The 14,850-nt window shown below is 38.2% G+C and overlaps 2 protein-coding genes across 3 annotated transcripts in view; both read left to right on the forward strand.

The window, feature by feature from the left end:
- LOC139758987 (vascular endothelial growth factor receptor 1-like) overlaps positions 1 to 4,960 on the forward strand; it is an 85,391-nt gene extending 80,431 nt beyond the window's left edge. For both annotated transcript variants that reach the window (XM_071680860.1, XM_071680859.1), the window contains exons 27-28: positions 545 to 752; positions 3,794 to 4,960. In XM_071680860.1, the coding sequence (XP_071536961.1) occupies positions 545 to 752; positions 3,794 to 3,834 (249 nt within the window). In that variant the 3' untranslated portion in view covers positions 3,835 to 4,960. The remainder of the gene's footprint in view (positions 1 to 544; positions 753 to 3,793) is intronic.
- Positions 4,961 to 12,278: 7,318 nt separating this feature from the next.
- Positions 12,279 to 14,850, forward strand: part of LOC139759288 (uncharacterized) — a 39,511-nt gene continuing 36,939 nt past the window's right edge. Inside the window, exon 1 of the mRNA XM_071681429.1 lies at positions 12,279 to 12,581. Coding sequence (XP_071537530.1) covers positions 12,476 to 12,581 — 106 coding nt within the window. The 5' untranslated portion in view covers positions 12,279 to 12,475. The remainder of the gene's footprint in view (positions 12,582 to 14,850) is intronic.

The raw sequence follows: 14,850 nt of genomic DNA on the forward strand, positions 1-14,850 counted from the left end.
CTCCCAGCCACTTCACAAGCCCTGGTTTAGTCCATTGACAGCACGTTAACCTGTTCATACCATGTCATTCCAGTTCACTCTTTTTCATGCACACCTTTCACCCTCCAGCATGTTTTGGCCTTCCATCTCCAATTTGGTTTTCCCCTTCTCTTTGTTCCCTCCTCTTCTGACACATATATGCTCTTTGTCTGTACATTCTTCCCCCATTGCTCTCTATCCAGAACTCTTCCAGTCCATTTCATCCACCATCATTAAGAGGGTGGGGCTGTGTAAGTGAAAGCAAGTTATTTGAAAACAAGATTTTGTAAAGGAGGGCTTTAGGTTCAGATGCATCTCATCATATGTAGAATGGTATTCAGAATGAAATCAAACATGGCTTTTGTATTGCCATATCTGTGACAATTAACCTGTGTTAATTCCAGAAGAAATACAGTAATAGGGTAGGGAAAATCCAAATACTTTAACAATTATAAAGGGTTCAATTACTGTTGCATATAATGAGTTCACACATTATTAGTTTTAGTCACATTCAGCATTATTTCAGGACTTAAGTGGTGGAAATGGGGATAACACTTACCTAAGCATGAAGTCACCAGACCTAGTAGAATACTCTTGTGCAAGTATGACTCCTGAAGCTAGTCAAAAAACCCATCAGCGGCACAGCAAGCCTCACAAACTCCCAGAGAACTCAGAGCAAAGATCTCCAAGTTATATGAATGATATTTTAGTCCACAACCAAATGAAGCCACCAGGTTAGTAATATTTCAGATTATGTCATATCACTTTCCCTAAAATGTGAGGCAGACAAAAGAATATATTGATAATGTATAACTGCTACAATGTAGGACTTGGATTGGAAGGTAGGATACACAAGGTCGTAATGAAATGTGCATTAGATTTATTACATGAAACAGTATTTTGGTGCACTTAAAATAGTTATTAACAACAATATAACTTAAGGTTATTAATCAAACCGCACTTAATCTGAAATGACATGTTTCCAATGAATAAAATCTCCTGTAGCTTATGTCTTATCGTATGTTAGTGCCAAAAATACCCAAAAAAGTAGCATACTTTCCTCTAGACTGTGGGGGGACCCTTACTTGTGGCTTGGATGTTCCTTGTTAATGTAAACACAAGTCACACTCTCCCATTTATGCTCTGGATATCACCCATCATTACAACACTAGAAACACCAATTCACTATATTCCAAGACCCTTCATGCCCATGATGCAAATGCCGTAAAGAAACTGGGCTCTTACTGTTCTGGACATCACCCATCATTACAGCACTAGAAACACCATTTCAGCATATTCTGTGACCCTTCATGTCTGTGATGCAAATGCCATAAAGAAGACACTGAGCACTCGCTGTTCAACTGCCCTTCACTTTTGCACATAGATGCACATGCAGTGTCACAACACTTTATGACCTGTGGTTCCAGCCAGTGAATATGGCCAGCTTCTTGAGTATTACAGGACCCTCATAAGAATGAAATGAACTCCTGGGGAAGGAAGGTAAGGTGAAGTATGATGATTATGAGCATTTTCTTGGTGTTATTTTATTTTATATAGAAACAAACTCCAGAGTTGGTCTGAAATGTGTTCGATGAAATGCAACCTGAGCAGATGTAAAGTAGTTAGGTTCAGGATTCTGTGTGTGTAAGGATTTGGGATTCAACATCATCCTTGACCTGTTATTCGTGTACCATAATAGGAGAGTAGTTAGGGGACAGACTGTCTACTGGCAAATATCAGAATAGTTTTCAAATGTACAGGTTAGGAAATATTTAGCAAGCTATTCATATCATACATATAGCCAAAGCTAGGTTATGCATCTCATATTTTGTCACTGTACCTAGGGAAGCACAAAGAGCTCAGAGAGAATATTCAGAGGAGGGGAACAAAGATGATACCACAGTTAAAAGAGCTAAGTTATAGGAAAAGGCTGAAGGCTATAAATTTGCCCAACTTGGAAGGGAGAAGAATGAAGGATGACTTGATCACAACATTTAAGTTTTGAAAGAGATCATCAGTGTGGATAGTGGACAGTTCTTTAAGAGATATAAGGATAGAACAACCAAGGGAAATATTATGAAGTTAAGTAACAAACTTACGAAAGAGGATCTATAGATACTTTTTTTTAGCGTAAGATTGGTGGATGATTGGAACATAATGACAGGGCATGGTTAATGCAGCCAGCATACATTTATTAAATGATAGTGAAGAATGTTTAGGAGATGGAACCCAATGAGTGTAAAACTCCCTCCCCATACAGTATAAATAGTTATGTAATTACATCTAAACACATTGCACACCTTTTTTTTGTGGCATGTTTTTATACATTTCATGTATATCATTTACATACTTTTATGATTTACTTATTTTTTCATATGTACTCGCCATTTTTCATGTGAGTGAGGTAGCATCAAAAACAGGTGACAGAGCCTTGGGGGGAAAAATCCCCACTTGGCTTTTTGCTTTGTTCTTTCTCCTGGAAAGGAATATAGGAAGTGAGGATTTCCAGCCACCCGCTCCCACCCCTTTTAGTCTCCATCTGAGATATGCAGGGAATGCATGGACATTATTCTTTCTCCCCTATCCCCTGGGATGATATGTATTTTATATACATTATATGCATTACTTATATATATCTACATATGGAGAGAATGAGTTAGGAAAGGTTGACAAAGAGGATTCATGTGTCAGAAGTGGAGGGAACAAGGAGAATGGGGAGACCAAATCAGAGAAGGAAGGATGGAGTGAAAATGATTTTGAGTGATCAGGGCCTGAACTTGCTTGATGGTGAAAGGCATGCATGAGATATAATGAATTGGAACAGTGGTATGTACTGGGGTTGGCATGATGTCAATGAAATGAACCAGGACATGTGATACGTCTAGGGTAAACCATGGAAAAATCTGTGGGGCCTGGATGTGAATAGGGAGCTGTGGTTTCAGTGCATTACACAACGTGACTGCTAGAGAATGGATGTAAGCATAAGCAGCCTTTCTTCATCTGTTCTTGGCACTATCTTTCTAACTCGGGAAATGGCGATCAAGTATGAAAAAAGATATTATTTACGTAGAAAGAACGTTATGAAATAGAATATATGAAAGAATAACCATGTTTTATCCAAAATATTTGCAGTAATGCAAGATTTTGTCTCTCTAAAATGACTACAATGCTATTTATATAGGACTGGTATTCTGCCCTGAGTGCTAAAGAACACTTTAGCCCAGTTGCAATCCACTTACTGTTATCTTCAAACATTTTTGGCTATATGACAAAATCCCTAACATCTGAAAACTTGCCAACATATTACAATCCTACAACCCTCCAAACAATCCAATTACCTGTCATCTTACTACTTTATATTACTTCTACTTTTAGTTTCCAATTTTTTTAAAAAAGTGCTCTTTAACAGAATCAAGCAAAGTATCTCACTCCCAACATACAGTATGCCTAAATTTAGACCTAGTCCATCCACTACCACAATAGAACATTTGAGGAGAGTTTCAAAAACTTTGGAGAAGGTAGAAGTAAAAGCAGTAGGGTCATAGTTAGAAGAATTGGAGCAGTCTCCTTTCTTAAGAATGGGCTGAACCAAGGCACTCAAGGTAGATTAAGTACAGACAGATGTGACTGCAAATGAACAGTTGTTATACTCATTCAAACATTTCAGAGGATACTTTAATTAGATATGATGTTCTTATCTAGAGGTAAATAGTTGAATATATTTACTTTGATTTAAAGCTAACAGCCATTTTCCCCTTTTCACTTCCAATTACAGATTCACCTTTGCACAAAGACGAGGTAATCCATCAAGACTAACGGAGATTCCAAAGGTGGAGGAATGTACTACTTTAAATCTTTGCACATACAAATGACCAGTATACTGAGAAGTCATCCTTTATAAATAGTGGCTATAGAAAGAGTTCAGATGACCTTTCAGATTACTCTCATCAGCTGTGCATGTGAAAGAAATTAAAGGTGAATAATATAGATGTGATTATATATATGTTTAGATAGAAATGGACAAGAATATTTGGATACATTTTGGTCAGCCAGTATGCAGTTAGTTGACCCCAGTGCATCTACTTAGCTGAGTATTACACCTTCCATAGCCCTGTTTCCATTACTGTTCAAAGAGTAAATTACAGTACAGTTTTAAGATAGATATTAGTAACCATTTAGTATTTATTTCGTGGCAGTATTTCAACAGTACAAAGAATACAGTACTGAAGTATTTGTTTTCTATTTAATTTGTAGTTAGTGTTTTTTGATTACCCAGTACTGTAGTGAAGTTGTAGTGTTGTTTAATGAATATGAAAGGAATTACAGTAAGAAATAATAACAGTGTTCTTGTGATCATCTTCAAATTAAAAATGTGGAGAATAAATGCAAAGGTTGATGAATTTTGATATGTTTAGTAGTGTTTATGTATGTGTGATTACTATTTGTGATTATTTTAAGTGCATCATGGGGAGAAAGTATCACACTCCTATTGCCCACTGTCTTAACCTTGTATATATGTATCATGTCTTTACTCCTATGTATGTACGTATGCAAACACACACGTATCCAAGCCCAAGCCAGGTACCCATTCACGGACCAGACCTGAGGTGAAGGCTGAATGCCTGGATTGGGGTTAGGCTGATCTCAATGCCCAGGATTCGAACTTGTGTAGGTCTGACCTCGGACTGGCCTTTGCTGACTCATGGTCTTTGTGTGTGTGTGTGTGTGTGTGTGTGTGTGTGTGTGTGTGTGTGTGTGTGTGTGGATGGGTGTAAAATAACCTATATCATCACCATCACAATGAAGAGATACATGCCATAGCATGTTATGTGGTTTATCAGCACCCTTGTGTCTGTATGTGCTACGTGCACAAAATGAACATCCAATTGCTGTGTACAATATTAACAGTTCCAATATCAGAATACAAAAAGAAAATAAAAAACTTCCTGTATGATAGTGGGTAATGGGACATAGGAAGAGTAGATAACCTAGAGACATGATGGTCCATGACGGGGTTATCTGTGTGCGTAACTAGATAGTAAACCAGAAGGCATCTCCCCATGTATCTGTCATCAGGCTCAACAGTTAACCAAAAAAAAAGATGGGAAGTGGCACCATGCAGTATGTGAGGAGCATACTGCCATGGAAATTTTATGTGTGAATAGAAAAAATAAGATGTAAATTCCCTCCCATTTGAAACAGCCTATTGCAGAGGGGCTGAATTCTGTGAAAGATACCAAGGGTTAAACTCCATTTATCTGATAAGAATTTTTTTTTTATATTATTATTATGCTTAGTCGCTGTCTCCTGTGTTAGCAAGGTAGCGCAAGGAAACAGACGAAAGAATGGCCCAACCCACCCACATACATGTCTATACATAAACACCCACACACGCACATATACATACCTATACATTTTAACATATACATACATATACATACACAGACATATACATATGTATATACACATGTACATATTCATACTTGCTGCCTTCATCCATTCCTGTCAACACCACACCACACATGAAATGGCATCCCCTTCCCCCACGTGCATGAGGTAGCACTAGGAAAAGACAATGAAGGCCACATTCATTCACACTCAGTCTCTAGCTGTCATGTGTAATGCACAGAAACCACAGCTCCTTTTCCACATCCAGGCCCCACAAAACTTTCCATGGTTTACCCCAGACGCTTCACATGCCCTGGTTCAATCCATTCACAGCACGTCGACCCTAGTATACCACATTGTTCCAATTCACTCTGTTCCTTGCACACCTTCCTCCCTCCTGTATGTTCAGGCCCCGATCACTCAAAATCTTTTTCACTCCATCCTTCCACCTCCAATTTGATCTCCCACTTCTTCTCATTCCCTCCACATCTGACACATGTATCCTCTTTGTCAATCTTTCCCCAATCATTCTCTCCACGTAACTAAACCATTTCAGTACATCTCTTCTGCTGTCTCAACCACACTCTTTTCGTTACCACACATCTCTCTTACCCTTTCATTACTTACTCGATCAAACCACCTCACACCACATATTGTCCTCAAACATTTCATTTCCAACACATCCACCCTCCTCTGCCCAACCCTGTCTGTAGTCCATGCCTCGCAACCATAAGATAAAAAATGTTTATTGATAAATAAATTGATGAAAGTGCATATCCACCATTTCTTGCTTTTATATATTGTGCAGAATTGTAATTCTGACAATACTGTTAAGACAAATATCCTACCTCCAGTCATACCTATAGGTACTCTTGCAGAGTAGACAAGTGATTTAAGTAAAAGTTCAAAAGAACATTATAAATAATTCATGATCTTAAAAAAGTGAGAGATAATCATAAAAAAGATGTTAGAAATGCATGTTGATTGCAGTCAGCAGGACATAAACAACATGGAGCTAAGTAAAAGTGATTGCTTGTTGTAATGCAAACACCCCATCATGGAAAGTGATTATTATGATAAGTGAAGAATAGAATGAAGTAAATGATAGAGGACAAAATAGAAAAAGGTGATTATTATAGTAAATGAAAAGTAAAATAAAGGAAATAAGTGTTTGGGGGAAAATAGAAAAATGATAGGTGATTATTAACAAATAAAATGTTAATAGAGTAAAGAGAAAGTAATAGACTACAAATATCTCCTCTTACAGTTACCAGTTAATGAAACTGAAACTATTTGTTCCATACGAATTCAAAATGTTTATATGACTTTATGGTGGTCATAGAAAAGTTTTTGCAAAAGATTATACATCATGTTGTATTTGTCTCTTTTGTAGTTGTATAACTCAGGACAGTATCTGCTTTGTGTAAACAAATCATGTGCCTCTGATGTTATGTTGGCCATGAATTCATTTTCATATAAATTGTCATGCTCAGAACTTGCTGTACTCTTTTTTTTTTCAGCTTATTACTGATTACAGCAACATACCTATTTTAAAATAGTGTAACCAACTCTCATAGTTATAAATGGATTAAACCGAAAGTTTGCATATTTACTGTACACATTGCACTGCTACTGAGTGCTTTCACAGAGTAAGCCTACCAGTTGTGAATTTGGAAAGGTTTAATCACACATTTGATAATTTATTCTTGTATACTCTGTTCTGTGTACGACAGTTCATTATAATTTTTTAGTAGTCAATGTCTGTTGAATTATAGTTGTTTGGAATTGATGTTGTTTATTTGTTTATTTTCTTTATATGTTTGCCTGTGGGAAACACTACACTGGAGTTACCCTTTGCCAATGGCCTGTCAAGGGTGAGATACTAAAAGCTAAGAAGCAACTCTGGAGTTCACCAGTTATGCCAGGGATTGAAAGAGATGAGCGAGTGTGATGGTTCTTATTGTTAATGTGGTGACTGATGAGAGCAAAAGGAGGAAGCCTGTGGAGAATTTTAAAAGTTATAGGTTGGATGTTCTGGGGACTGGGGAGCCCATATCAGTGGGCAGATGAATGTAATAAAAATGGAGATGATGAATGCAAGTTGTTGGAAGGTGTGGAAGGAAGACTTTTATGGATGGGAATGAATTAAAACTAGCAGGGAGAGGAAAGGAAGGGTGTGCAATTATGCTATCACAATGTATGGGAGGGTGTTACAGAATATGGATGGAATGGATCAAGAATGGTGTGGGTGAAAGGAAAGATTGGAATTATGAGTTATGCATGGATATGTGTATGTGCATCTGTGACTATGAAGACTGTGCAAGGTAGGGGTTAAATGAAGCATTAGTGGAGAAATTTGAATGACTATTTTATGGAGTTTGAGAGGGAGGGGAAGGTGGATGTAATGGGTGTGAATGCAAGAGTGGGATGTGATGAAATTGATGAGATAGTTGGTGAATGGGAAGTGCCTGGAGTAAATGAGAATGAAAGTTATCTTGTGGATGTCTGTGCAGAGAGGGGTCTAATCCTTGTAAACACCTTTTTTCAGCACTGTTCATAGATTTGCTTGGATAAGAAATGATGGAGGAGAAGAATAAAAGGGTTTGATTGATTATGTGGCAGTGGATGGAAGATTGAGGAAGGTTGTGCTGGATGCCAGAGTAGTGAGAGGAGCCTTTTGGAAATTCTAGACATTTTGCAGTTCTTGTGAAGCTGAGGATCAGGGAGAAGTGGAGGTATGGCATAAGGAATGAATTAGAAAGAATGCAAGGAGAAATATGAAAGTAGGGTGAGAGAAAGTTTAGATGAAAGTACAGTGAATGTAGGGATTCACTCATGTGTGAATGATGTGTTTAAAGGTTAAAAGGTTGTAGAATTAGTAATTGGATACATGGTTGTGAGATATAAGCATAAAAGTGGAAATGTATTGTTGAACAGATGAGATTAGAAATTCTTTGGAAGACATGGAGAAGGCATATAGATTTCTTGAGAGGAATGGACCAGAGGAACTTCAGCAAAGGAGGAGGGAAGAATATAAGATGTGTAAGCAGAATGTTAAGAGGCTGTCAGAAAAAAGCAAAGAAAGGAGGTAAAGCTTTCAGGAAAATAAAAAATTGCACTGAAAGGAGATGAAAAAGGTGGACGTAAGACGTAAGAGTGGAAGCATAAATGTGAGAAGTAAGGAAGTGGAGTTGCTTGGGTTGCTTAGTCAAAAGGAGGAAGTGAAAGGAAAATGGAAAGATTATTAGAAGAAGTAATGAACATGAGAGAAGATGAGGTAGTAGTTGTTAAAAGCATGGGTATGAAGGATGGAAGGAAAAGAATACAAGTGGAGGAGCCTATAGCAAGAAGGGAAGTTAAAAGAGCAATAATGAGGTTGAAGGTATGAAAGGCACCTGGAGTGGATGGGATTACAGGTGAAATGTTGAAGTATGGAGGAAAAAGTGTGATGGAGTGGATGCATATGATATGGGGTTTAGCACATGGAAATAGATGGTTGGGCCTGAAGATTGGATGAAGGCTATAATTTTCCTTTCATTTTATGAAAGATGTATGTGACATTTTCCCAGAATGGCAGGTCTAGTGTGTAACACTCACCACATATCTTGTTCTCTGAATTATGCTGTTGCTCGCAGTTGCCAATTCTTTACCTGTGGTATTTAATTGAGTTTCATCTGGTATTGACTTCAGCCATGAATCCAATCTTTTATTTTAGAATTAAGAAGTTTATTATTTTTCTGAAGTTGACAATAAAGGATCACACCATTGTCATGAATCACATAAATACTAATGATAGAAGTAGCATTCATCCTTTCGACATATCACATTACACGTGCTAGATAGACCCATACCTCTCTTATACTTCTTTGATTTGACTATCAAGATTCAGTTGTACTTCACTTGCACAATGAAAATGATGAATTAATTAATACATGTTTACAATTGTATAACTACACCCATCAGAACAGATAATGTACAATAAGTAAACTTTTGGTGTGTACAATTTAATATATGTGGCAAAAATATAATTCCAGTCCAAACTTATGACCACAAATTCATTTAGTTATTACATGAATATGGTACTTGGATAGTGAAGGTGAGGGGTTGTACAGCTGGAATAGTGAAGGTGGGGGTGGTCATCCTGGGATAGTGAAGGTGAGGGTGGTCACCTGGGATAGTGAAGGTGAGGGTGGTCATCCTGGGATAGTGAAGGTGAGGGTGGTCATCCTGGAATAGTGAAGGTGAGGGTGGTCATCCTGAGATAGTGAAGGTGAGGGTGGTCATCCTGGGATAGTGAAGGTGAGGGTGGTCATCCTGGAATAGTGAAGGTGAGGGTGGTCATCGTGGGATAGTGAAGGTGAGGGTGGTCATCCTGGGATAGTGAAGGTGAGGGTGGTCATCCTGAGATAGTGAAGGTGAGGGTGGTCATCCTGGGATAGTGAAGGTGAGGGTGGTCATCCTGGGATAGTGAAGGTGAGGGTGGTCATCCTGGGATAGTGAAGGTGAGGGTGGTCACCTGGGATAGTGAAGGTGAGGGTGGTCATCCTGGGATAGTGAAGGTGAGGGTGGTCATCCTGGGATAGTGAAGGTGAGGGTGGTCATCCTGAGATAGTGAAGGTGAGGGTGGTCATCCTGGGATAGTGAAGGTGAGGGTGGTCATCCTGGGATAGTGAAGGTGAGGGTGGTCATCCTGGGATAGTGAAGGTGAGGGTGGTCATCCTGGGATAGTGAAGGTGAGGGTGGTCATCCTGGGATAGTGAAGGTGAGGGTGGTCATCCTGGGATAGTGAAGGTGAGGGTGGTCATCCTGGGATAGTGAAGGTGAGGGTGGTCATCCTGGGATAGTGAAGGTGAGGGTGGTCATCCTGGGATAGTGAAGGTGAGGGTGGTCATCCTGGGATAGTGAAGGTGAGGGTGGTCATCCTGGGATAGTGAAGGTGAGGGTGGTCATCCTGGGATAGTGAAGGTGAGGGTGGTCATCCTGGGATAGTGAAGGTGAGGGTGGTCATCCTGGGATAGTGAAGGTGAGGGTGGTCATCCTGGGATAGTGAAGGTGAGGGTGGTCATCCTGGGATAGTGAAGGTGAGGGTGGTCATCCTGGGATAGTGAAGGTGAGGGTGGTCATCCTGGGATAGTGAAGGTGAGGGTGGTCATCCTGGGATAGTGAAGGTGAGGGTGGTCATCGTGGGATAGTGAAGGTGAGGGTGGTCATCGTGGGATAGTGAAGGTGAGGGTGGTCATCCTGGGATAGTGAAGGTGAGGATGGTCATCCTGGGATAGTGAAGGTGAGGGTGGTCATCCTGGGATAGTGAAGGTGAGGATGGTCATCCTGGGATAGTGAAGGTGAGGATGATATGGAAGGTGAGGTTGGTTCTGCTGGGATAATGAAGTTGTTGCCATCATAATGAAGGTGAGGGTGGCGATGCTTCCGGGATAGTGAAGGAAAAGGGTGATGGGATAATGATGTTGATAATGTGATGATGTTGGGATAGTGGATGTGAAGGTGTGATTAATGGTACTGTTGATGTCAAGACATAATCCTCCGTATATAATATTTACAGAATATTACTAGTGGTCGTCGAAAATGTCAAAAGAATATTATTGGTTAAATGTACAAGTGTCCTGTGTTTCCGTAATTATTTTAAAAGATCCCTTTGACAGTATTTCAAAGTCTATATCATAAATATTGAATTTGAAGAAGAGAATTTTCTCCATGATGTAAAATCATCATTTGTGGATTCATTTAGAAGTGTATATATATGATCATTTTGATTCATAAGGGATTTTCGTTTGGCCTGAATGAGTTCATGAAGTGTTGGTTCATTCAGAGGTTCATAGAACCGGTTCAGATTTTGATGCGGTATTCATTATTGTATATAAATAGTTTATCAACTCTAGAATTATTCTAGAGTCCTTGTTCATCCACCACTTCCTCTTTAATTCTACAGGTGGATGACGAGGTACATCTCAAGTTCATAATGGATATAATCATAAGATTTATGTAGACCAAGATGGGGTTCACGAGTTCTTTGTTTAGTTGTTTTACTGTTTCACTTGTTGGATCAGGTAGTATATGATCAAGTAAACTGTTAGGTATAGAGAATGAGCAGTATAAGACACTGTCATGGACAGTTAGATCCAGAAAGGAATACTGTATCCAATCAGCGCCAAGATCGAATACAACAACCAATCATACTCGAAAATTGAAGAAGCCAACAGCCAGTCAGAACCCCGAGAACGAGGATGAGACTTGGGGAGAGCCAATCAGTGGCGAGAATGGAGATGTCATGAGCCAATTAACAGCTCTTATGGTCACGTGAACCAAAACAGATGGAAGACAACCTGACAGCAGACCATTCCATTGCCATAACCCAAGTAAACAAGAGGTAAGGTAGTGTCTACCATACAATGAAAAAAAAAACGCATCCAGCTCTATCAATCACACATTTCAACCACTTAATGTAAAGATAAATAACAAGCAATTGGAAGTTTTCAGCCCCTGTAGAATTGCTTAGACAGAACGAGTAATTTCTCTCTGTTAACGTGTATAGTTCTATATTTCGTCTGTACTATTGGTCTATTTATAAACTAATACTTTAGCTAAAATGTCTATATCTTCGTATGTGTGTATTTTTGTATCATTATCTTCCTCCTTTTCGGTAGTGATTTATGCATGTGTATCCATACCTTACTATTATTACTACTACTACCTGTATGTATATATGTATGTATACATTGATACATGTGACTTAAGGAGAGGATATACATGGAGATAATCCAGTATGTTAATTCTGGCAACATTTGGCAACGAGCGTGAGAATCATATAAGGAAGTTGCAACGGAGCGAGGCTCAGTACGTCTCTGGCCGGCAAGGTGGTATGTAGTGCGTGCGTCTCTCCCGCCACCCTCCCACGTGTCCACCTTGTTCATTTCACACTCCCAAAGGATTTAAGAAAAGGAAAAAAAAAAAAAACCGAAAATATTACATGCCATTGTATGAATAACGCCTTCGATCATGTGTATAACGTCGTAAGTGAAATCTGTAAAACCTCGGATCTATTTATTTTCTTATGGACAAGTTTCTAAAAAAGTACAGGAGGGAAAATATGAATTGTCGGCAACGTAACATGGCTGTGTATATCATCATGTTCCTTATGATGGTGTTGTCAGTCCACAGTGAGTATCGTGTGTACTTTCCATTCTTTAATTGTATTATTAGTCTAGTAGAAGTATTGACAATATATATATATATATATATATATATATATATATATATATATATATATATATATATATATATATATATATATATTCCTATGAGTCCACGTGGAAAATTAAACACGATAAGTTCCCAAGTGCACTTTCGTGTGATAATCACATCATCAGGGGAGACGCAAGAGAGAAATATAAGTCAGTTGATATATATATATATATATATATATATATATATATATATATATATAAAGGAACAGAGAGGGCCATGTGAGGATATTCCAAAAAAGGCCCAGTCCTCTGTTCTTAACGCTACCTCGCTAACGCGGGAAATGGCGAATGGTTTAAAAGAAAGAAAAGAATATATATATATATATATATATATATATATATATATATATATATATATATATATATATATATATATATATGAAGATGTGTAGGGCCCTGGGTGTGGATAGGGAGCTGTGGTTTCGGTGCATTACACATGACAGAGCGACAGTGTTTCCTGGCGCTACCCCGCTGACGCAGGAGATGGCGATGCTGTTAGCTGTGGGGTTGCGTCGGGAATGGATGAAAGCCAGCAAGTAGGAAGATGTGTATATGGAAATGTTTGTAGGTGTATATGTACGTGGAATGTGAATGGGTATGTCTTTCATCGTCTGCATTTTGTCGCTACCTCGCTCACGCGAGAAACGGCGATTCAAGTGTATTATATATATATATATACACGCAATTAAATATGGATTTTTTTTTGTTATACGATAACTTGACAGGGAAGATTAATGGCTAATTAGAGATGACATTAATTGACGAGCACTTAATGTCAAAATTATAATTGGATGTAGGAATTTGGATGTGTTAGGTTCAATACACTAGTTACTAAGGAAGTTAAAAACGTGTGGATAGTGTTAATATTCGTTACTGTTGTATGTTAATTGTTTATTTTAACAAATACGGAAACTGGTGTAATGTTACGCACAGGAAATTGAGGTTTAACTACACGGGGGATGAAGTTAACATGGTTTAGCACTGGAACGTTTTAACATTGGATGGTGGAGGTTAACATGGATAACAAAGAGGTTAACTGTTAAGGTTAGTTCATATTCAAGTCTTAATTAAGTACATAGAATTAGATATAATTATCTATGTTACTCAGATATTAAATTGTATATACATTTTATTGATAATTTTTTTTAAGGAAATGTCGACTCATGGTATCCAAATACACACGTAGGTTAACATATTGTTATAAGGTTAACTTTGATAATATAATTAGATAATGATAAGAGTTAACTGATACAAATGATTACGGAACTATATATATATATGTATATATATATATATATATATATATATATATATATATATATATATATATATATATATATATAATCAATCAAAATGATTGTCATGTATTTTCAAATGTTGAGTATTATTTAAGAATGATAATAATTATGACTTAGTTTAACATTTAACATATCATTAGATACAGGATCTAAATGAGGAATGATAACTTAAGATATAAGAGGCTAATTTATCTTTTAGAACAAGTTATTTTATTAAATTATATATTTTATAAATAATACGTTCTTATTATTTGTTTATGGATGGGGTTGTTAGGGAGGTAAATGCAAGAGTTTTGGAAAGAGGGGCAAGTATGAAGTCTGTTGGGGATGAGAGAGCTTGGGAAGTGAGTCAGTTGTTGTTCGCTGATGATACAGCGCTGGTGGCGGATTCATGTGAGAAACTGCAGAAGCTGGTGACTGAGTTTGGTAAAGTGTGTGGAAGAAGAAAGTTAAGAGTAAATGTGAATAAGAGCAAGGTTATTAGGTACAGTAGGGTTGAGGGTCAAGTCAATTGGGAGGTGAGTTTGAATGGAGAAAAACTGGAGGAAGTGAAGTGTTTTAGATATCTGGGAGTGGATCTGTCAGCGGATGGAACCATGGAAGCGGAAGTGGATCATAGGGTGGGGGAGGGGGCGAAAATTTTGGGAGCCTTGAAAAATGTGTGGAAGTCGAGAACATTATCCCGGAAAGCAAAAATGGGTATGTTTGAAGGAATAGTGGTTCCAGCAATGTTGTATGGTTGCGAGGCGTGGGCTGTGGATAGAGTTGTGCGCAGGAGGATGGATGTGCTGGAAATGAGATGTTTGAGGACAATGTGTGGTGTGAGGTGGTTTGATCGAGTAAGTAACGTAAGGGTAAGAGAGATGTGTGGAAATAAAAAGAGC

The sequence above is a fragment of the Panulirus ornatus genome, chromosome 32, assembly GCF_036320965.1.
Source record: "Panulirus ornatus isolate Po-2019 chromosome 32, ASM3632096v1, whole genome shotgun sequence".
Classification (NCBI taxonomy): Eukaryota; Metazoa; Arthropoda; class Malacostraca; order Decapoda; family Palinuridae; genus Panulirus; species Panulirus ornatus.